This window comes from Fundulus heteroclitus, unplaced genomic scaffold, assembly GCF_011125445.2.
Source record: "Fundulus heteroclitus isolate FHET01 unplaced genomic scaffold, MU-UCD_Fhet_4.1 scaffold_53, whole genome shotgun sequence".
In the NCBI taxonomy this organism is placed as follows: domain Eukaryota; kingdom Metazoa; phylum Chordata; class Actinopteri; order Cyprinodontiformes; family Fundulidae; genus Fundulus; species Fundulus heteroclitus.
This window is the reverse complement of record NW_023396956.1, coordinates 767,985-789,421: the sequence shown is the minus strand read 5'-3', so window position 1 is coordinate 789,421 and position 21,437 is coordinate 767,985. Positions and strand designations below refer to the sequence as shown.

Sequence of the window (21,437 nt, the reverse complement as noted above, 5' to 3'; positions counted from 1 at the left end):
TAAAGGTTTACTATATAAATAAAAGCTACAGCAGCAGGTCACTCAGAGTTCTGAGCCGTCGTCTCATCGGTTTGTCCCGTCCTGTTTTATTCTGATTATAAATCACCACCATGCCATAGTTTCTAAATCTTTCTAAACTCTGTGAAAATCCAACTGCTGTCATTTGAAAATGATAATTTCATGGAAAGCAGCGTTAGTCGTTCAATGATCTTTAACAAAGATCCATTTGTGTTGACTGGGTGCTGTCCATCACTCTTTTTAATCACTTCTACAAACTTGTTTATAGTTTTCTAAAACGCTGGGATTTATTTATGCCTTCCTGAACTCAGCTCCATGAAGGATGCTGACATCTAGCACCGCTTCAACCAACTCAGAGCCGTATTATTGTTGGTTTTATGCCGTCTGGTTCACATTTCTGCGGCCTGCTGGCTTCCTGTCAGTTACACAAAGGATTTTAAATCCTTTTAGTTTGTTTTTTCTGCTTTGCATGTTTAGGCCCTGAACAAATACAGACCCGTTTGATAGATTAGAACATTATGAAAACTTCATTTATTTCAGGAACCTGCATCACAAAGTGAAAAACATTACATAGAATAATGATTTTGTGCCGATTTCAAACATGTTAAATATGATGATTTTCTGCTAAATGCGAATAAAAACACAACATTTAAGATTAAAATATTACATCAGACAAATGAAAAAACTGGTGTTAGAGGGTCAGAGCTGTAGATGTGCATCTTCCTCTGAGCTGAAAACTCTGACCTTTAACTTGTTTTCAAGGTCTTCGTATTTTTTAAGTGTTCATTTTTTTCTTTTTTTGTCACGTTTTTAATATATTTTTAGGGGCTTTATTATGCAGTACTTTAGGCAACAGGTGCTTTATGAATAATATTATTTTTTAATTGAATTTTTAGAAAGTATTATGCAAGAAACCAATTTACCAATGAAAACCCACTTTTCTTGGTTCCAGTTACACGCCCGTGTTGTAATATCATGCTGTCATAAATGGGCATTATAAATAATAATAAACTTGCTACAATCTCAAGTATAGAAAAATGAGAGCCTGATGAAACCATAACACTGAATCGCAGAAATTATTTCTTGGACTGCAAACACAAGCGGGGCCGCCTTCTGGCGGCATGACGTAATGACGTAAGATCCAAACGAAACGTCCATTGAAAGACGAATTATTTTCGTATCAATTACATCAGATTCACAGAAAGAAAATGTACAAAACTACTTAGAGTGAAATAAAAGATTTCCGCGTTATCCTGGTTCAGCCGCTCAACTCCGGAGAACAAAAACTTTGTGGCCCGTACGGGGATCGAACCCGCGACCTTGGCGTTATTAGCACCACGCTCTAACCAACTGAGCTAACCGGCCTGCTAGCCGCCGGCGTGCTGTTACATTTAAATGGATGAACATGCGCAGGAGAGCTCAGATATTCTGTCAGCAGGTTTATGTTTATTGGACTCGTCGTGTGGAGGTGATCCATTTTCCTTCCGGACCGGACCGGACCGGACCGGACCGGACTGCGCTGCTGCCGCCGACACATAACCGGCCATGTGGAGCCGAACTTCCTGCGGGCTGCAGACAGTTCTGTTGGGGCTCGGAAGCAGCGGAACATCTGCAGCTCTCCTGGTTCTGATTAAAGCAGAACAGACTAAATATAGAGACGGTTCCTGTGACGCAGCCAGGTGGGTTCTAACAGAACCCCAGAACACGTGATCCACTTCCTCCTCATGAGCTCACAGCAACCGGCCTGTTGCCTCAGATAAACAATGAGCAGCAGAACCAGAACCTTGTATCAGCGTCGGTTCTGATCCATTAAACTTACCTGTGCTCCCAGTTAATCCACAGGGTCAGAATTATTCATACACCCTCGTTCACAGGCTGCTGACCAGAAAGAGTGTGACCACTGGGTGTATGAATATATCTGAGCCTGTGGGTGGAGCAGAACCCGGCTGACGGGTTTACCGTTTACCCACACTTCACAGGAACCTTTATGAGCCCAGAGGGTTTATTAGAACCGTCCAATAAACAGAACCCATCAGAACCAAGAGCAACACGTTTATTCACCAGTGCAAACGTTGAATCACGAGGTCCGATGTGGAGAAGCCGAACATCTACCGTGTCACGACGAAATAAAAATACTGGGACAAAAATCAGACCGGTTCCACATCAGCAGAACATCATCACAGCCTGAGCGGCACCAGGGTCCAGAAGCTGTCTTCACCAGGAGAACCGGGCCGACCCAGGCTCCTCCTCCGGTACCAGACGGCAGAGTTCAGTTCTCCAGGAAAGCCACGTAGTCGGTGAGCCGGGCCAACTGCTGCTCGTTAGGAACCAGCGACACCGGGGGAGGATCTGTGGAGAGAAGCCAGGAGGAGCTGAGTCCCAAACTAACGCGCTGAGCCGAGCAGCAGATGCTTCAGCTGGGAGGAGAACCGGGAGGAGAACGTCTGTAGATTATCTGGATGCACTGTTAATAGAAGCTTAGCCACCGGGAATCAGCTGATTCAGAGCCGTTTAGATGCATCCAGATCCTTTAGCTATCAAGCTCCATCATATATCAGAGCTCTGAGAATAGAATTTAAAATTCTTCTTCTAACTATAAAGCCCTTAATAATCAAGCTCCATCATATATCAGAGCTCTGATTACCCCGTATGTTCCTAACAGAGCACTTCGCTCTCAGACTGCAGGTCTGCTGGTGGTTCCTAGAGTCTCTAAAAGTAGAATGGGAGGCAGATCCTTTAGCTATCAGGCTCCTCTCCTGTGGAACCAACTCCCAGTTTTGGTCCGTGAGGCAGACACCCCGTCTACTTTTAAGACTAATCTTAAAACTTTCCTTTGTGACAAAGCTTCTAGTCAGAGTGGCTCATGTTACCCTGAGCTATCTCTATAGTTATGCTGCTATAGGCTTAGGCTGCTGGAGGACATCAGGGTCTATTTCTCTCACTGTGCTGAGTTCTCCTACTGCTCTCCAATCTGCATTATTTGCCGTCTATGATGACAAGCGTTGCTGCTTCTCCTTCCATAGAAAGTACTCCTGGCACAGTGCTTCGTGCCAGTTGGCATTAACTGTGTGATGGACGTCATTTGGCCTCAAGCATTAAATAAAACTTAAACCTACGTATTTACAGTAAATTTGCTCAAATCATCACAGAAAGCCCAGAGTGTTTGACGCTGGAGCAAAACGAGGATAATCATGTCTTAATAGACCAAACAGTGACGTCATGGTTACTAAAATGTTATATTCAAAGAAAAGCACTGACTGGATTAATCTGAGAAATTCAGATGTTCATCAGTCAAGATGCAGAAATGTACACATCATGTACGTCACATGACCGCATGGTATTTCCCTCTGCTGGCCGTGGTGGACATGGCAGCTCCATGCAAACTGAATCATTTAATTTATCTCTGGTCTGTAGGATCATCAATTTACATCCAAATCTAATTAAATTTATTTGTGCTTCACTGGTTTGAGTGAGTTTAAAACGTTTCCTTATAAATCCTGCAGGGTTCCAGCTGGAGGAAAATGTTGTCTTCAGTTTTAATTGGTTCATAATGTGAGAATAAGAGGCAGAGGAGGCCTGGGTGTGATTTAATGGGCAACACTGCCACCTACCTGGCTTCTTGGGCATCACCATGCGTGTTGCTGGGTCTGCCTGCCAGCCTTGACTCACCACACCTATGAAGCCAGAGTGAAACATCAGCAGCAGATAAAAACAGGAACGACCAGGAAGGAAGCAGGAAACAGCCTCACCCTTCACCGCCTCCTCCACAGAGTAACCCACGAAGGCGGCGAAGTCTTCAGCTGAGATGGAGGTGTAGGCCTGAGCCACCAGGCTGTAGGCCCTCTGCCTGGTGCTCTCTGTGGAGACATCATCATCATCATCATCATCATCATCATCACCATCACCATCCTCCTCATTATCATTATCATCATCATCCTCATTAACATCATCCTATTCATCATCATCATCATCATCATCATCCTCCTCCTCCTCCTCCTCATCATCACCATCATCATCCTCATCCATACACTCATCATCATCATCATCCTCATCATCATCATCATCATCATCCTCATCATCATCATCCTCATTATCATCATCCTCATCATATTCCTACTCATCATCATCATCATCATCATCATCATAATCCTCCTCATCATCATCATCCTCCTCCTCCTCCTCCTCCTCCTCCTCATCATCCTCCTCCTCCTCCTCCTCCTCCTCATCATCATCATCATCATCCTCCTCATCATCATCATCATCATCCTCCTCCTCCTCCTCCTCCTCCTCCTCATCATCATCATCCTCCTCCTCATCATCATCCTCCTCATCATCATCATCCTCATCATCCTCCTCCTCATCATCATCCTCATCATCCTCCTCCTCATCATCATCATCATCCTCCTCATCATCATCATCATCATCATACTCATCATCCGTTTTTTTCCCGCCGCGCTCTCCGGCCTGTGTTTCTGGTTCTTTTACCCTCGACGCTTTCCGTAGTTTTAAGACCGTTAGAGACTGTAGCAAAACAGACCCGCCCTCACTGTTACACAGACTGTTTATTTCATGCGACTTTGAGCTTCTTTTATTCTAAAGGCGCTTCTAAATTTCATGAGTCACGGGTTGCGGGTTTTTTGGGCACGTTTCTGAAAGTGAAATCACTTATTTGGGGCCTAAAATAAGTGACGAAACAGCGGTTATTATGAGACCTGCCTTCACTAGACACTTTGTATCCAGCTGAAATATCCCTCCGCCATAGGAGCCGATGGTAGTAAAGGCAGACAGAGCAACTCTGCACGTATTTTCTGCAGTTTACGGTGCAATAACCGGTGATAACTGCTGAAAGTTGATTACTTGGTGCAGATCACCATTTTGAGCAGACATTGGTTCTGAAGATGAGTTTTTACACGTTGATAACATTGCAGAAACCCCAACCCATAAACCGTACTTTAATGCTTATTAATTTGTTTTCTCTGTATTTGACAAACTAAGGCTGAATCACGTTGCCAAACGAAGGACCTGGAGTTTAGCAACTATTTAGCAACTAAACAGTTGCTAAATAGTCTCATTCAGGGTATTAAGCTCCTGCAGTTACAAGCAAAATGTAAGACTGGAATGACCTGGAAATTTAAAACCTTTTTCCAGGCTTAAACTCTATGAATATGGATATAAACAGCAAGCAAAAATATTCAACGAAGTTATGGTTGTTGGTGTGAAAGCTCAGAATTAGATGTGTGTGAAAGAGAGTGAACAACTTGTAAGAAAATGTACAATTTTTATTAATTTGTATGTTTATGCATAATACCATGTCTATCTTTGTTTAATAGGCAAAAAAATATATCGGCATGGTATTTATTTACAAATTTATTTAACACACTGTGTAAACATCAGAGCGTCATGATTAGTCATTTAGCCATTATAGTCCAGAGTTTAACATTCGGCTCCAGGATGTTTTCATTCCAATTCTGAAAAGTGCTTGAAAAATAACATAAAAATATGTTTTGTACCAGCATGTATTTTATTAGTGTCATTTATTGCAAAATTGCACATTAAAATGCCCAAACAGGCTATTACACTTTCAGAAATAAAAGGATAAAATATGCGATTAATCTCGAGTTACCTATCGACATTTTGTGATGAATCGATTTAAATTAAAATTTTTAATCGTTTGACAGCCCTAGTTTTAAAATAAATCTGGAATCTATTTCACCTGCTGATCAAAGCTGAACTGAAATATCCTTCAAACCGTGTTTGATCTATAAAGCCAAACAGGCACCAGGACCTCTGACTTTGGCTTTTCTAGCATTATTAAAATGTCTTTGTTGGGTCATGATCCACGATGCTAAACTATCCACACCCTGTTAGCATTTCACGGCTTTCAACCAGCAACCTCCACAGAGCTCCAGGCAGGGACTCCATGGCTGCAGGTCTGCTGTTCTCTCTAGAACAGGGGTGTCAAACATACGGCCCGCGGGTCTGGCAATGTGTCAATAAGAATTGTTGTCTTAATGCCAAAAAGAGCTCATCAGATTTAACTTTCACAAGTGGAGCAGTGAGCTTTTGCCATAGTGCTCCGCTTGATTTATGAATGTGAATAGTTTTATTATGATTCATGTGGGGAATATCTCAAATGATATGGACACTACAATGGGAAAGTAGGAGAGGAAAGGAAGAACAAAAAGGAAAATGTGAAAGAAAGAGGAGATAAAAGGAAGAGAATGATAAAACAATTATTGAAAAAAAAACATGTACTTTGTTTAATTGAATATATGCAGTTCCTATGTGTTTCCGCTGTGTTTTAATTAGCAGATTAAGCTTCAGGTGTGGAAAAATTTAAATAATTTCTTAATTTTTATCTGTTTGATGTATTTTGTCATGCAGGACAGTGTTTTTAAGTTCCAAAAAATGTGAATAAATGTTTTTCAACATTGTACAATCACTGTGATCAGTTCTTATGCATAATGCACAAGTAAATGTTTAACTGAGTAAAAGTATTGTTGAAATTGCACATAGTTTTCTTAAAAATGCTGAGGTTATTCATAATATATTGTGTAAAAGTGAAATTAATTTAATATAAAAATCAACAAGTCCACATTTATTAGTTCTATTTAATATTGCATAACTCGTGTGGCCCTCTAGAGATCAGATTAAGCTGAATGCGGCCCCTAAACCAAAATGAATTTGACACCCCTGATCTAGAACGTCTCCAGCTCAGTCAGACTGGATGGAGAACATCAGATCCAGGTCTGGACTTTGACTAGGCCACCCCAGCCACCGCCGTGTCACAGTGGGCACGGTGCGTTCAGGGGGAGCAGCGGTGTTGGAATTCTGCATGTTTGCACATCGGTGGACTCTTTTTCCTCAGGTGACCTCTGAAGGCCAGGTAACCTGAATTTATTTAGAGGTATCTGAGAAAAAAAGCCTGAATTTATTTAGATGTTCTCTGACGTTCTCCAGAGAATGTCTGAGGCCAGAAGCAGCAGCGCTGCAGTTGGACTCTGGTTCCTGATATCAGAGGTCAGCAAACTGGGCCAGCCTGGTGCTCATGCATTCCTGTAGATAAGCTCTGATTGGCCCTCTGTGCGGCCCCAGCTGCTCGCTCCATCAGGCTGAGGCTCCTCTGAGGCCGCAGACATGCCGACACGTCCTCGCTGCCGTCAGCAAACGCTTCAGGCCGAGGTAACCAGGCGACCGGCGCTGTGTACCAACAGCAGCGAGGAGCAGGAGAACCAGCTAACGGCGGCAGGAAGTGCTGCTTCATGTTTAAACATTAAACGTGAAGGTCATAACAGAAGGTCACCTGTGGGCTTTGTGCTCAGACGTATTTATAACCCAGAGAGGCGGCGCACCAACTGGACTCGGCTTTTCTTAGCCGGGTCGGAGGTGCTGAGCAAGTCGGGGTTTTATGGAAGAGGAGCCGAGCGTCTATTCCTGGACGGCCATCATCTGGCACCATCTCACCTCCTAAAAACTAAAAATAGGCCCAGCTCTTCACCAGCAAAGGCAAAGCAGGCGCTGGGTGCTTTTTATAAACGCAGCGAGGTGTTTGTGTCCCGGACAAGAAGCTCAGCTTGACTTTAGTTCAACTTTATTTCAAGTAGAGACAGACGCTGATCAGAGAATCTACAAACAGACATTTACACGCTAAACTGCTTCTGGTTTAAAATACAAAAGTATAAAAAGACGGAAATAAACACAGAATGACGTTAACATATTGCACTGGCAGGATCCCTCCCCGACCTTCGTCCTTTCAGTCCTCATTCTTCCTCCTCTTCCTCCGCCGCGTCCTCAAACTCCTCCAGGTCTGCGGCTCCAAAGTCCATCTTGGACAGAACGGCCTCCACGTGTTCCGTGGACAGAGCGAAGTGGTCCATCTTCTCGAAGCCCGGCTCGGGCCGCTCTTCGCCCAGCGAGGCCTTGGCGGCGTCCTTGGTCCTGGCGATGAGGCCCTTGGAGGCCAGCAGGAACTCGGCGGCGCCGCTCTGCTCCAGGGCGCGCACGGCCGTGTCCGTCAGCTCGGAGCTGGCCTGCAGCCGCTCGCCGTAGCGCTGGGCCAGGGCCCGCAGCGCCGCCACCTTCTCGTCCTGCTCCTTGCCGATCTGCTCCAGCAGCAGGGCCTTGCGCTCCTCCAGGACGGCGTAGAGCAGGTCGAAGCGCTCGGCCAGGCCCTGCTTGGCCCGCTGGGCGTTGTCCTGCACGGCGCGGCCGGCGTCCTCCATCTGGTTGAGCAGCGCCTGCAGGCGGCCGTTGCTGGCCACCAGCGTGTCGATGGCGTTGCTGAGCTCGCCGCGCTGGCTCTGGTAGACGCTGGCCAGCGGCGCCACCTCGCAGTCCTTGTGCTGGCCGAAGACCTTGCACATGGAGCAGGTGGGCGCCTGGCAGCTGACGCAGTAGATGTTGATGCGCTCGTCCTCGTGCTCCTGGCACATGGGCTCCTTGGACTCTTTGGGCTTCAGGCTCTCGGGGCTCTCGCTCTTGCCTTCCTGCTGCTGCTTGTAGATGTCGATGATGTTCTCCACCAGCAGGTTGCGCTGCAGGCCGTGCACGCCGTGCCGGTCCAGCACCACCTCGAAGCGGCAGGTGGGGCAGCGGAAGACGCCGCCGGAGTAGCGGTAGGGGTTGCGGGAGTCGTAGAGGTCGCTGGCGCAGCCGCGGCACAGGTTGTGCTGGCAGGGCAGGATCACCACGGGCTTGGTGAACATGTCCAGGCAGATGGGGCAGCTCAGCTGCTTCTCCAGGCTGTCCATGGGGCTGGGGGGCCGCACCATCGACCCGCTTCTCTGGAGGTCCATGGGCTGGGAGGCTGCGGTTCTGTTAAACAGGAGGTTCTGTTGCTGCGAGGCTGTGAGGCTGCTTTCTATTCTGGTCTGAGCCGGCGGCGCCGCCTTTATATCAGCCTCACAGCTGGTGACACCTGATCCTCCTCCTCCAACCGGAGCAAACACCCCCCCCCCTCTGTGTGTGTCCCCCCCCCCCCTCCATGTGTCACATGTCCCAGCGGGCGCCCCGTCCCCTGCTGCCGGGCCGAGAGGCGGACCGGGCCGCATGTGACCCACAGAACCGCCGGTAAACAAGCAAATGTCAACATGTCCAGAACATCGAGGTTCTGTGAGGTTCTGTGAGGTTCTGTGAGGTTCTGTGAGCCGTTCCAGGGACAGAACACGCAGACAGGGCGCTGGTTTGATTCCCAGTGGCAGCACTTTGGTCCCGCTTCTTTATTTTAATGTTATTTCTATTTAGCTTCATGTGAGACTTTTTCACAGCTTCAAACTTTAATGTAAATAAATTTATGGAAATTAGAGCCAGACAATAATTAAATGACAGAATGATGATTAAAGAAAGGTTGGTAAAAGTTGAATAAAATAACAGTTTTCCTTCATGTTGTTTTCCAGCATGAAGGGTAATATTGCATCACTACATCCTCCCAACCAATCACAACACAGACCCAGGAAGCCCCGCCCCCTTCAGAGCATGATTTCTTATTTTGTTTTCTACAAACCTGCAGCGTTGAATGAAGTTTGAATTCAGTGTTTGTGTTCTGCAACTAAAAATAATTCATTAAGCAACAGCATAAAATATAAAAACACTTAGAAAACAGAAACTTTAAACTTTGTTGCTAATTATCCATCAATAATTTCTATTTTATCGATATGCGTTCTTTCTGTATCGTCCGGCCTAATCAGTTTTTATTAAATACTGAGAGGAAAACTAAGTACTTCTCTCCATCCAGTCCTTTAACATCTACTTTAATCAGATTCTGTTCTTTTATCTGGTTCTGGTCCAAATTAGTCTCATTTTATTTTGCTTATTTTGTTCTTTCATGCAGTTTTCTGTGTGGTTCTAATGAACTTGTAGATCTCTGTGTTCAACCTGCTGTTGGTCAGAACCCGGCAGACCAGAACCCGGCAGACCAGAACCCGGCAGACCAGAACCCAGCAGACCAGAACCCGGCAGACCAGAACCCGGCAGACCAGAACCAGCTGTAAAGCACGGCGGTGGGCGGGTCATGGTCTGGGCGTGTTCTGCAGACACAGAACCTGGAGTGAATCTGTCCACCAGCAGGAGCTCGGTCCAAACCGGGTCATCAACAGAACCGTGATCCCAAACACAGCAGCTGATCTGCAGCAGAATGGCTGAGAAATGAGAATAAAGGTGCTGGAACGGCCTAGTCAAAGCCCAGAACTCTACCTGATAGAAATGCTGTGTTTGGACCCGAGCAGAACCTCAACGATGGAGAGGAGAATGGACCAAAGAGACAGAAAGTCAAACAGAACCAGTGCAGAGTTCTGGTCGCTGAAGGTTTTTCTCTCTTAGCTTCATGTTTTCTAAAGAATCACAGAGAAACTTGGAGGTGAAAGAAATAAAACGTTCAGGTCATCTCCAGCTGTACCGGACCTGTGACCCGGTATGAGCTCATCCAGAACCGTCAGCGCTTACCAAACGTCTTATGAAACATGTTTGTAACGCCGACAGCAGATCAACATCCAGAAGTTATTTTAAACTGTTGCACAACCAGCAGCACAATAAATCTGGCCAAGCCGAACCTCCTGGTGTCTGAGCCCGGTTCTGACCTGCGTTATGCGGGTCAGAACCGGCCGGACGTCGGCACCGCTTACCTCTGAGGGCCTCCATGACTGGGAGGATGTTCTCGGACCACTGGTGGGCGGCGATGGCCGTGTAGATCCCTGGGAAGTCCCTCTGCCAAATGCGCTGGCCCACGGCCCAGATGGCCGTCAGCTCAGGGTTGGCCTGCAGAACCAGGACAGAACAGAACCCTTCAGCGGACCCAGAGTCCCTGAAACAACCTGCTGCAGATCACAAGTCACTTCTGGTGCTGATCCCCGGTTCTGCTGGACCTTCATTCATGTCAGTCGATTACTTGTCAACATTTCAGTCAGAAACCAGCAGAAATGTGAAGCAGCCAGAATTAACGGCATTTATTCCATGTCAGAGGTCCGATGAGAGCCAGAGGTCCGGTTCTGATCGCAGCTCCTCTTAGATTCTGACATTTAACACCAATAACTGACATTTTTCCATTCTAGGGTGCACAGCTTCTCCAGCCTCTACGGTAATCCTGTTCAGTTGGATTACGGCTCCCCGCCCAGGACGCATCGTCAGGGGGCGGCACCAGCGCCACGCTGTCCCAGTATTTCTGATTTTGGTGCAAATTAATAATAAAACTGTTTAGCAGCAGCTTTATTTCATGACACTTCCACTTCTTCACGTCGCAGATGTTCTAAATATAAGAAATTGTGAAGATTTTTATTTTTTAATGTTTTATATGTCACTTAACTCCTGATTCAGCTCCATCTCAACAAAACTGAATAACAATGGAAAGTTTTTTTTGTTTTTTTTTAAACCAAAAATCAATATAAAAATGTTAACTTCTATAAATTAGATATTGCTGACATAACTGAATTTATCCATGATAAAGTGCTGCTATAGGCTTATAGGCAGCTGGAGGACTCGTTCCCTCACTGCTGAATTCTCCTACTACTCTCCAATTTAGCATTAAAGGTCTAGTGGACGATCTGTTTCAGCTTCGGGTTCCACGGCGGATCATCTGATTTACTGGTCGTCCCACATGACAATCATTCTGACGCGCTCACCTAACACCAACGTATGTGATCTCTCCTGACTAGCTTCCTCTTTCTGCGCACTGCTAGCGTTTACGTACCCAGTTAGCTTAGCGGTTAGCTTTGGTGTTAGCCGTTCATTGTAGCTTTGCTGCTCTCACCTTTGAACATGGCAGGAAAACCAGCCACTCTACCTTTAATTATTATTTCAGCTTTTAACTTTTTGTTCTCTGTCATTTTTCTCTTCATAGAAGGTACACCTGGTCTGGCGTTCTGTTAGCTGTGACATCATCAGGGGAGGCAGATCATCCTCTATTACCATCTAACACAGAAAGTTCTCCTGATCCAGGCACTGATGCACAGAAACACGTCCAGCAGAGGTTTTTACCAACTTACAGATTTTATTGCCTGGGGGATTCTCTTCCATAGATACCTGGCATTATTCCTGCAGGACAGAAACAAAGGGAGGTTAGTCAACATGAAGCGGTGCAACCATGAATCTGACCAATCAGCAGCAGGCAACACAGAAATCTCACAGAAATGCTGCAGACAGACGCTTTTACTCACATGTCATTATTGAGCAGATACAGAGCCAGCATCTGAGCGTAGACTTGCGGCGTAGCGATGCCCCCTGGAGCCTGGCAAAGGTAATGCAGGTGGATTTACTGAGGTTCAAACTCAGGGCAGAATCATATTTATAGAAATATTACAACTACTCATTATTTTAAGAGTTTCAATCAGGCAGATATAGCAAAGACACAAAGCTCCCTTTCTGGGATCTGATCCATAATCAGCAGGTTAAGCACTAAAACCTCCAGTTTTCTTCCTGTTCATTAAATGCATCAAACCGAAGACTCCCGACCATTTTAAGCCGATAAAAGCGTCCAATCGCAGCAGTGGCTCTGAGTACAAAAGAAGAGATTTAATCAGTCAGTCTGTTGGTGTCCTTTACTGCACTGTTCAATCAAAAACTGCTTCTCCTTTGTTCAAGAACAGCTGATAAAGAAGAACTTTTCCCACCCCCATGACGGAAAAGTTGCAGACGTTTTAGCCAGATAAAAATTGTTTTTTCCCTGAAGATCAAACCAACCAAGTAGTCCCTCCATCTTAAAGGGAACATATCCTGCAAAATCCACCTTTTTAGGGACCTTGGGGTCTCCAGGAGAGCAGAACAGCTGACTGGAGTCGCTCCAGGAGCTGCAGAGACCTTCAGGTTCTGCTTGGGTCGGATTATTAAAGCCGTTCAGTTTTTTCTGTTCTTTATTACATTTTCTGAACAATTACAATCTTTACAAAAAGCATCTAAAACCTGGTTCATAACATCATGTCAGCGTTAACAGAACGTCTCCATAAACCAAACCATGCTGCCACTAGTGTCTCTGCTGTGGTTATATAGTATCAGTATTTTTATTTTAATGTTTTATTTTTTTAATTTGTAGTCTAGCGAACATGAACTCTGTATTTATCAACAAGATTTGAAGAGTTAATATCTGTTTTATTTCTTTTTAGATTTGTATTGTTCTCTGTAAAATTCTTACTGTTGTCTTTTTAGGTAAACAATTTTAAGATCTGTCCAGAGACAACAGATGAAAAATAACCTTCTGGCTAATTCTGGTGAATTTGCAGGAATGCTAATTAATGTACACTGTCCCTGTCAAATAAATAAATAAATAAAGCAGGAGTAAAAAGGGGAACATGGGGGTAAATTAACGAGGAATTGAGTCCAAATCTGAAGCTCCACTTTATATCGACCACAACAGAAAACCTGACATGTCGCCTTTAATATGAACGCAGACGCTTCATCAGGCTGGTTCTGCTCTCCATGAACAACTGGAAGTAATTTATCACTTCATGTGCAGGATGTAAATACAACGTTTGATTTATAAGAAAAGACCTGGACGTCGTTCTGTTTCATGTTCTCCAGCTCAGTTTGTGGTAAAAAATTACAAATATTACCTGTAAAAAAACAATATTTGGCTGAATTAAGAGATTATTAGTAATAATTAACCCGTGATTTACTCTGGCCACTAAGACAGCAGCACATTTAACCCAGAATCTCTGTTGAACCTTTTAATGATAAGAAATAAAATGCTAACCCGGTTAGATTCTGGACTCGTGTCCATAAACCCAGCCTAGCATCACCAACCAGGCAGAGAAGGTAGAGTTCAATCAATTTGAATGTTTTATCCTATTTAAGAATCTTTATTGTCATTAAGCAGCCAGAAAGAAGCTTTGGTGACACTGCGGCTCTGATACAAAACAATCAATCTAAATTATAACAGTTTTGTTCAGAATGAGTATTTTTTATAGTTATTTTACCCCTGTTCAGATTTAACCTCAGTGGGACTTCCTGGTTAAATAATGGTAAATAAAAACTGCGTTTTAAACACTGTAGGTTAATTTCAGGTCTGACCACTAAGTGGTTTGGGTTTTAAACCAAAGTGGACCAGAACCAGTCCAGAACCCCTAGCAAAGGCTCATTTCACCGTTTTTAAAGAGTCTGGACCGCTAAATGTTTGGGATTTTAGGCTAAAGTGGACCAGAACCGGTCCAGAACCCCAGACAAACTGTCACGGTTCTGGACCGGTTCGCTAAACTGATTAATCGGAACCTAATTTCACCTCGGAGTCGGTAAACAAACCGCAGGTCGGGTTTAATGTGCCCAGCAGAACCGAACCGCCTCGCAGTTTCTATCGGTGCTAATTTAACGGTGTCGTTTGTTCGGAACCGGCTAATCTCAGCGCTTTCTCCTCTTAAGCATCCTTCAGTGTTTGGAAGCTAACTCCTCCTGTGAGCGGCTAACCTGGACCTGAACGGCTCGGTTCTGATAACCGAACCGAGCCGTAAAACAGAGAATGGCTGAAACGTTCCGCTTCCCCAGAGAAAGGCTCACCTCCAGCTCCTGGGCTTCACATTGCTCCAGTAACTTATCAAAACTGTCCTCCATGGTGACAGCAGTGGGCATGATGCTGCCCAGCTGCTCTCCTTCCTGGCTGCTTCACTCCAGCAGCGGCCGCTGGCGCCAGCGCCCCCCGGCGGCTGGGAGCGGAACTACACCACGCTTTGAGTTTACTTTCAGGTACGGCAAGATTCACTTTTTTAGTTTTTAAAAAGAAAGATAGCTAGCCTTAGTTTTCTTGATACATTTTATTGTTATCATAACCTTTTTTAATACATTTAAAAAAATTAATTCCTTAATGTTCATTTTAATAAATGTTGTGTCCTGTTTAGTGAATATTAACACAACATAATTTATGAATGTTTCGTTTTCCCCCAGTTCTGTGCACCATTCTGAGTATTTGTACATATGTGTGGAGAATATTTCCTGGGAAATGCAGGTTACATTTCCATATTTATTATATTTTGAAGCGCCATGTTTGAGTTGTATGTATGTTTCAGTAGTCTGACTCCACTGGATGTTTCAAACATCTGAGGTGTTCTGTAGGCGATGTGGGGGTAAGCGAACCCCTACCCTGAATGAAACGTGCTCTGTAAATAAATCGATGAATTGATGCCCTGTAGCAGCAGCTGGCAGAGAAAAGAACTAAACCGACTGACTCCACCCATGTTTGGATTTTATTTGCATCTCTAAAGAAAGTAGAAAACTGTCTCCTTCCCATTTAGCTCTACTTAACGTTGGTCTGTCACAGGAACTCTGTTGAAGTTCTCCTTCTGAACGGGACAGAACGCACCAATAAACCTCCATAAGGCTCAGTCAAATATTTGGGTTTTACTGCCTCCAGAGTTTCTGGTTTTCAAGCATTTTCATAAATATGCAGTTTGGGATTTAAGAGGAGAAATCTGAGCCTGTGCTGCTCTTGTTTTTTACTCTGAAAGCTAGAAAACCTTTTTCTGAGCTTCAAGGACTCACTGATTCCTGCAGATCAGGAAAGATCCTGCAGGCAAGTTTTTTCTGCATGTTTGTTGAGAAACATCTGAACAGTAAAGGAACACGTTTAATTCAGAAATGAGAAAAACACTGGAATATGAAGAAAATGGTCTGTTTAGGTGAACGTCCCCATGAAAGCCAAGTTTAGAGTCATTGTGGTTTCTCAGCCGGGTCTGATTGAGCCCCTCATCACGCTCACAGACTCTCCCAGATGATTTTCACTGATGGTTTCTGTATTTTAATGCTTTTGATCCCTTCTCATCCTTTGAAGCCGTTGTTTGCACACCTCCACCCCCCCCCCCCATCTCTGGAAACCCGCAGCTCAGATCTAATGGGCTTTAAGTATTTGACAGATTGTTTATAAAGTGTAAAATCCATCCAGCTGCAGCTTCTCAGCAATATTATTACGTCTCATTTAAAACAGGATCTTATTGTTTATCACAAACCAAAACAACCTTTAAATTATGTTTTACTGCAAAAAGCTCCAAATTTCACTGTTATCAGGCCAAAACCATTCCTGCACATTTACACCTGAACTTTTTACCTGGACTGGTCAGAATCAGAACCAGGTCTGTGAACACATGAATTTGAATTGTAAAATGCTCACGATGCACGGACTTATTAAAAGTAACGGCATAAGCCAGTAATAAAAATCAAACAGTCTGCAGTGTAGAAAACACAATAAACAAACGGACAGATTGAGACAGAAATGCAACTGTGATTCATTCATGCAACACAGTAAATTGTTTAAAAAGGACCGACTTTCAGAACTCAGCAGACACTAAAGACTATTTTCATACATTTGAGCTTCTCAGGAAACATGTTTGGCCTTCATCTCTGTATTTAAATAAAAATATATCTCTGTCTGTCAGGTCTACCTGTATATACTGTTTTAGACCTCATGAGCTGCCTAAAAACATGTCACCATGGTAACACACGGTGAGAATAAAAGATTAGTGATTCTTGATTCAAAGGATGCAGGAGTAAATATTATTATCATCATTATGTTCATGTGTGAGGTGGGAGTGACGTAAAGGTGCGCATACACGTACAAACATGCATCCACAGTGGTGAGTGCAGAGCCTGCTGGAATAAATGAATATTAAACACGGCGTTATGGACATGAAGGTGGATTTATAGCCAGAATGTAGAACATGACAATATGAAGAGCACTGAGATGGAGAATTATTAATAACTGACAGCTGGATAGACGCAGAGTTACTGGGTCATGGATCAGGAACTGAACCTGAGACTGGGAGTCAGAGTCAGCTGTTCATCAGAGTGATGCATTGTGGGAAGAAACTGGTCCAGGGTCTGCTGGTTGTGGCGCACAGAGCTCTGTAGCGCCTCCCAGAGGGGAGAAGGTGGAACATGTTGTGGACCTGCAGTGATGGTTCTGACCCGTTTCCTGACTCTGGAGATGTGCAGGTCCAGGACGGAGGGCAGCTCGGTACCGAGGATCCGTTCTGCTGGTACTGGGAGGGATTCACCAGAGAGGAACTGTCAGTCGTTCAGCCTGATCCATCATCCCGATACTTAAAAATGTTTGTTTTATATTTCAGTTTTTATTTATTGATTCATGCTTTTATTCTACCATTCCTCACATATGCCTCACAGTGATGCTTAATAGCAGCAGGGCGCCAAACAGACAGCAGAAGGCGGGGCTTAAACCTGCAAATGGTCCCAGCCGCTGCACACCTCCATGTTCTCTGTCCACCGAGCATCTTCCATCACAGCTTACTGTGTTTAATATTATTACCGCTCTTTGCAATTATTTCATGGGGATTTTCCACATAAAATCAGAGTTTGACTGAAGAAGCTTAAAGTCCAAAAACAGGCAGACCTCCTAATCAGCTTCTGAAGACTAATCATGGCGGGATGTCCTCATTTCAGGTGTTTTATGGTTCTTCTAACAGGTTATTTTGCATTCAGCTCCATCATGTGACACCGGTCCTCTACAACACGCATGATGCAACAAAATGATGGGTTTCTAAGGTCCGCCACCACTAATGATGTCGTTATCTGGGTCACACCTCACATTATTTTCCATTATCTTCAGCAAATCGGATGTTTTACCTGCATCTGCTGACATCTGCTGGAAGTAGAGTATCATCCACATCCTGTGCAGAATGAGGAGCATCCTGCAGTGTGTGTGTGGTGAATCAGAAATACTTTAATAATCCCAGAGGGAAATTACAGAATCTACCAACCGTGGTGCGTTACGCCCTGCAGAGCGTTTACTCCTCTGCTGCGTCCTGCAGCTCCAGGGTTAAAGTCAGACGTTGCATCATGGTCGGGTTTTCCAACTTGTTCTCACTAATTTGAAGTTGGTTGTTTTTCTACCTTTTCATCTCTGGTCTCATAATTGTGACTCACTGAAATATTCTCATTTAATTTCGTATCAAATCATCAGATTAATAATATTTTAATCACAAACTGCACAAAGATGGTTGCTTTTTGACACATGGATTTTAAAGCCTTTAAACCTAAAAACTGACCTTTCCTACTTGAGACTTTTTTAAAGCAACATTGTTGTTGGACAGTCCAGGTCCAGAGTCCTGCTCCTCAGGTAACTGATAGGCAGGAGGACAGGAGGCAGAGGGGTAGAGTCAGTTAGAGATGTCCAGAAACTAAGAACCAACAGGAGAGTCCAACAATGGTGAGGCAAACAATCAGTCACAGACAGGAAGGTCTACTCTACTCACTCTATGGTTTTAAAGAATCTGGTGCCTGAAGGCTGGCAGAGACAGGAAGGTAACACACAGGTGTAGCAGCGCCTAACCAGAGGAACCACAGGTGCAGGACATGAGGGGATAATTGCTGGAGCAGCACAGGGAGCCAGAAGCTGTGAAGGTTACATCCTGGACACACCCAGGAGGGTAGGACACAGTTCTCTGCAGAGTTCTGGGTCTGTCCTCTGGGACGAGCCCAGAGGACAGACCCAGGTCCAGCAGAACCGGCTCCTCTGAATGAGAGGGAGCAGCTCTACTGCCTGCATGGTTCCCTGCAGCACACCTGAGCTCACATTCATGAGGTCTAAATAAAAACGCTTCATCTGCTCTGACATCCTCACAGATTCAGTCCTTTCTCCTGCTGTGATGCTGCAGGAGTTAAAAACACCTGTAAATATCAGGTTTCTGTCCCTGGCGTCCCCTGAGACAGACTCAGCAGAGACAGAAGGCCAGCCATGCGTTTACTGATGAAATGTGATAGTGACCTGAAAAAGGGAGAAAACTGCCGTCCCACCACCAGATCCTTTCTCTGCTCGCTTCTAAAAACGCTGCAGAAAGTCTTAAAATCTGCCCTCTGGGGTCAAACCATCAAAGCTTTCTAAAAATAAAAGTCTGCCTCGCTCTTCTGCTGTGGAATCAAAGTCTGACGTAGTGGAGGAGATTCTGTCTCTTCCTGCGCTCTACGTCATGCTGAACTGCGTCGGTCTGGTTTTACCAGCAGCTGACGCCTCCTCCGAGACGCCTCCTCCTCTGAGACGCCTCCTCTGAGACGTTTCCTCCTCCGAGACGCCTCCTCTTAAACGCTTCCTCTGAGACGCCTCTTCTGAGACGCCTCCTCTGAGACGTTTCCTCTGAGACGCCTCCTCCTCTGAGACGTTTCCTCTGAGACGCCTCCTCCTCTGAGACGTTTCCTCTGAGACGTTTCCTCCTCCGAGACGCCTCCTCTGAGACGCCTCCTCTGAGACGCCTCTTCTGAGACGCCTCCTCTGAGACGTTTCCTCTGAGACGCCTCCTCCTCTGAGACGTTTCCTCTGAGACGTTTCCTCCTCCGAGACGCCTCCTCTGAGACGCCTCCTCTGAGACGCCTCCTCTGAGACGCCTCGCAGCGACAGGAGACCTGCTGATGGTCCTCGTGTCCATAACGTCAAACATTTACCCTGCAGTCAGCTGAAGGAGCATTCCTACCAGATAAACTGGAGCAAACATTCTGGTTTCACCTGCAGAGGGAACAGCAGGAACCCGTCCTGATTGGTGGCGCGTTGGATGTTCCTGTTTTACACACTTCCCTTTACTGGATAAAACTGAAGGCTGTTATTCTTAGAAAATGAGAACTTGTTCATAAAAAGCTGAGTGGAAGTTCTCAGACTGGAACAAAAAGAGGTTTTCTGGGATTTAACGTCCTGACCTTGTAGAGATTTAAGACACACTTAGCCACCGGCCGTGCTGCTGGTAGTTGTGTTGGACATCTGGGATCTGGTTAGAAATGGGAGCGCTGTGATTGGCTGAGAACGACGAACAGGAAGTGTCTGAGGGTTGCTGGTTCCACCGCCTCAGACACTGCACCTCTGATGGGTCCGTCACCTTTGTGCAGAGCAAGAAAGACACAAACCCAAAGATCACCTGAACTCGTCCTTTTAAACGGTAAACGGTAAATGGACTGAACTCATTTAGCCTTTTCCAGTCATGCTGACCACCCAAAGCACTTTTAGAGGGAACAGCGTCTAATCTCTGCCTTTCTGTCCACGATGCGGTTCTGTTGGTCTCCTTAAGGTTTGGACTTCTAGTATGTGCTGCAGCAGTCAGCAGAAAAGGCTGAAACGTTCCCTCCTGTGTTTGGGATCACGGTCCTGTTGATGACCCAGTTGGGACCAAGCTGCAGCTGCTGGACAGATGGACTCAGGTTTGACTCCAGGACCTCATGACGTCCCTTACTGGTGCTAAAAACCCTTTAGGTATCCCACAATCCTTTGCATGTCATGATGTATCAGCACAGCTCCTCACAGAAATCCACTAAAACCTCCGTAGAGCAGAGAGCGTCTCTCTGTAGCTCATGTCCAGAAGGCTGTAGGATCTGACTCCACCCTCCATGTTTCTGACTCCATCCTCTATGTCTCTGACTCCATCCTCTATGTTTCTGACTCCATCCTCCATGTTTCTGACTCCATCCTCCATGTCTCTGACTCCATCCTCCGTGTCTCTGACTCCATCCTCCGTGTCTCTGACTCCATCCTCCATGTCTCTGACTCCATCCTCCGTGTCTCTGACTCCATCCTCCGTGTCTCTGACTCCATCCTCCATGTCTCTGACTCCATCCTCTATGTCTCTGACTCCATCCTCCATGTCTCTGACTCCATCCTCCATGTCTCTGACTCCATCCTCCTTGTTTCTGACTCCATCCTCCATGTCTCTGACTCCATCCTCTATGTCTCTGACTCCATCCTCCGTGTTTCTGACTCCATCCTCCATGTCTCTGACTCCATCCTCCGTGTCTCTGACTCCATCCTCCGTGTCTCTGACTCCATCCTCCATGTCTCTGACTCCATCCTCCGTGTCTCTGACTCCATCCTCCGTGTCTCTGACTCCATCCTCCATGTCTCTGACTCCATCCTCTATGTCTCTGACTCCATCCTCCATGTCTCTGACTCCATCCTCCATGTCTCTGACTCCATCCTCCTTGTTTCTGACTCCATCCTCCATGTCTCTGACTCCATCCTCTATGTCTCTGACTCCATCCTCCGTGTCTCTGACTCCATCCTCCATGTCTCTGACTCCATCCTCCGTGTCTCTGACTCCATCCTCCATGTCTCTGACTCCACCCTCCATGTTTCTGACTCCATCCTCTATGTCTCTGACTCCATCCTCTATGTTTCTGACTCCATCCTCCATGTTTCTGACTCCATCCTCCATGTCTCTGACTCCATCCTCCGTGTCTCTGACTCCATCCTCTATGTCTCTGACTCCATCCTCCACGTCTCTGACTCCATCCTCCGTGTTTCTGACTCCATCCTCCGTGTCTCTAACTCCATCCTCCATGTCTCTGACTCCATCCTCCATGTCTCTGACTCCATCCTCCATGTTTCTGACTCCATCCTCTATGTCTCTGACTCCATCCTCTATGTCTCTGACTCCATCCTCTATGTTTCTGACTCCATCCTCCATGTCTCTGACTCCATCCTCCATGTCTCTGACTCCATCCTCCATGTCTCTGACTCCATCCTC

The 21,437-nt window shown here is 45.5% G+C and overlaps 2 protein-coding genes, 1 long non-coding RNA gene and 1 other non-coding gene across 4 annotated transcripts; all 4 read right to left on the bottom strand.

Moving 5' to 3' along the window:
* Positions 1–1,309: 1,309 nt before the first annotated feature.
* Positions 1,310–1,383, bottom strand: trnai-aau. Its single transcript has one exon. It is a non-coding gene; the product is annotated as a tRNA-Ile (tRNA).
* A 670-nt stretch (positions 1,384–2,053) lies between these two features.
* cops8 (COP9 signalosome subunit 8) lies at positions 2,054–14,631 on the bottom strand. The gene is made up of 7 exons (XM_012857690.3): positions 14,491–14,631; positions 12,165–12,235; positions 11,994–12,042; positions 10,638–10,770; positions 3,768–3,875; positions 3,630–3,692; positions 2,054–2,367 (listed from the first exon to the last, which is right to left on the bottom strand). Exons 1-7 carry the CDS (start codon positions 14,560–14,562, stop codon positions 2,288–2,290), a joined length of 576 nt encoding a protein of 191 aa, XP_012713144.2. The 5' UTR covers positions 14,563–14,631; the 3' UTR covers positions 2,054–2,287.
* Positions 7,593–8,897, bottom strand: trim63b (tripartite motif containing 63b). Its single transcript, XM_036132705.1, has one exon. The coding sequence runs from the start codon at positions 8,811–8,813 to the stop codon at positions 7,779–7,781; it is 1,035 nt and encodes a 344-aa protein (XP_035988598.1). The 5' UTR covers positions 8,814–8,897; the 3' UTR covers positions 7,593–7,778.
* Positions 14,632–16,547: 1,916 nt separating the features above from the next.
* LOC110367541 lies at positions 16,548–18,409 on the bottom strand. Its single transcript, XR_002427538.2, has 3 exons — positions 18,269–18,409; positions 17,697–18,059; positions 16,548–16,961 (listed from the first exon to the last, which is right to left on the bottom strand). It is a non-coding gene; the product is annotated as an uncharacterized LOC110367541 (long non-coding RNA).
* Positions 18,410–21,437: the final 3,028 nt, after the last annotated feature.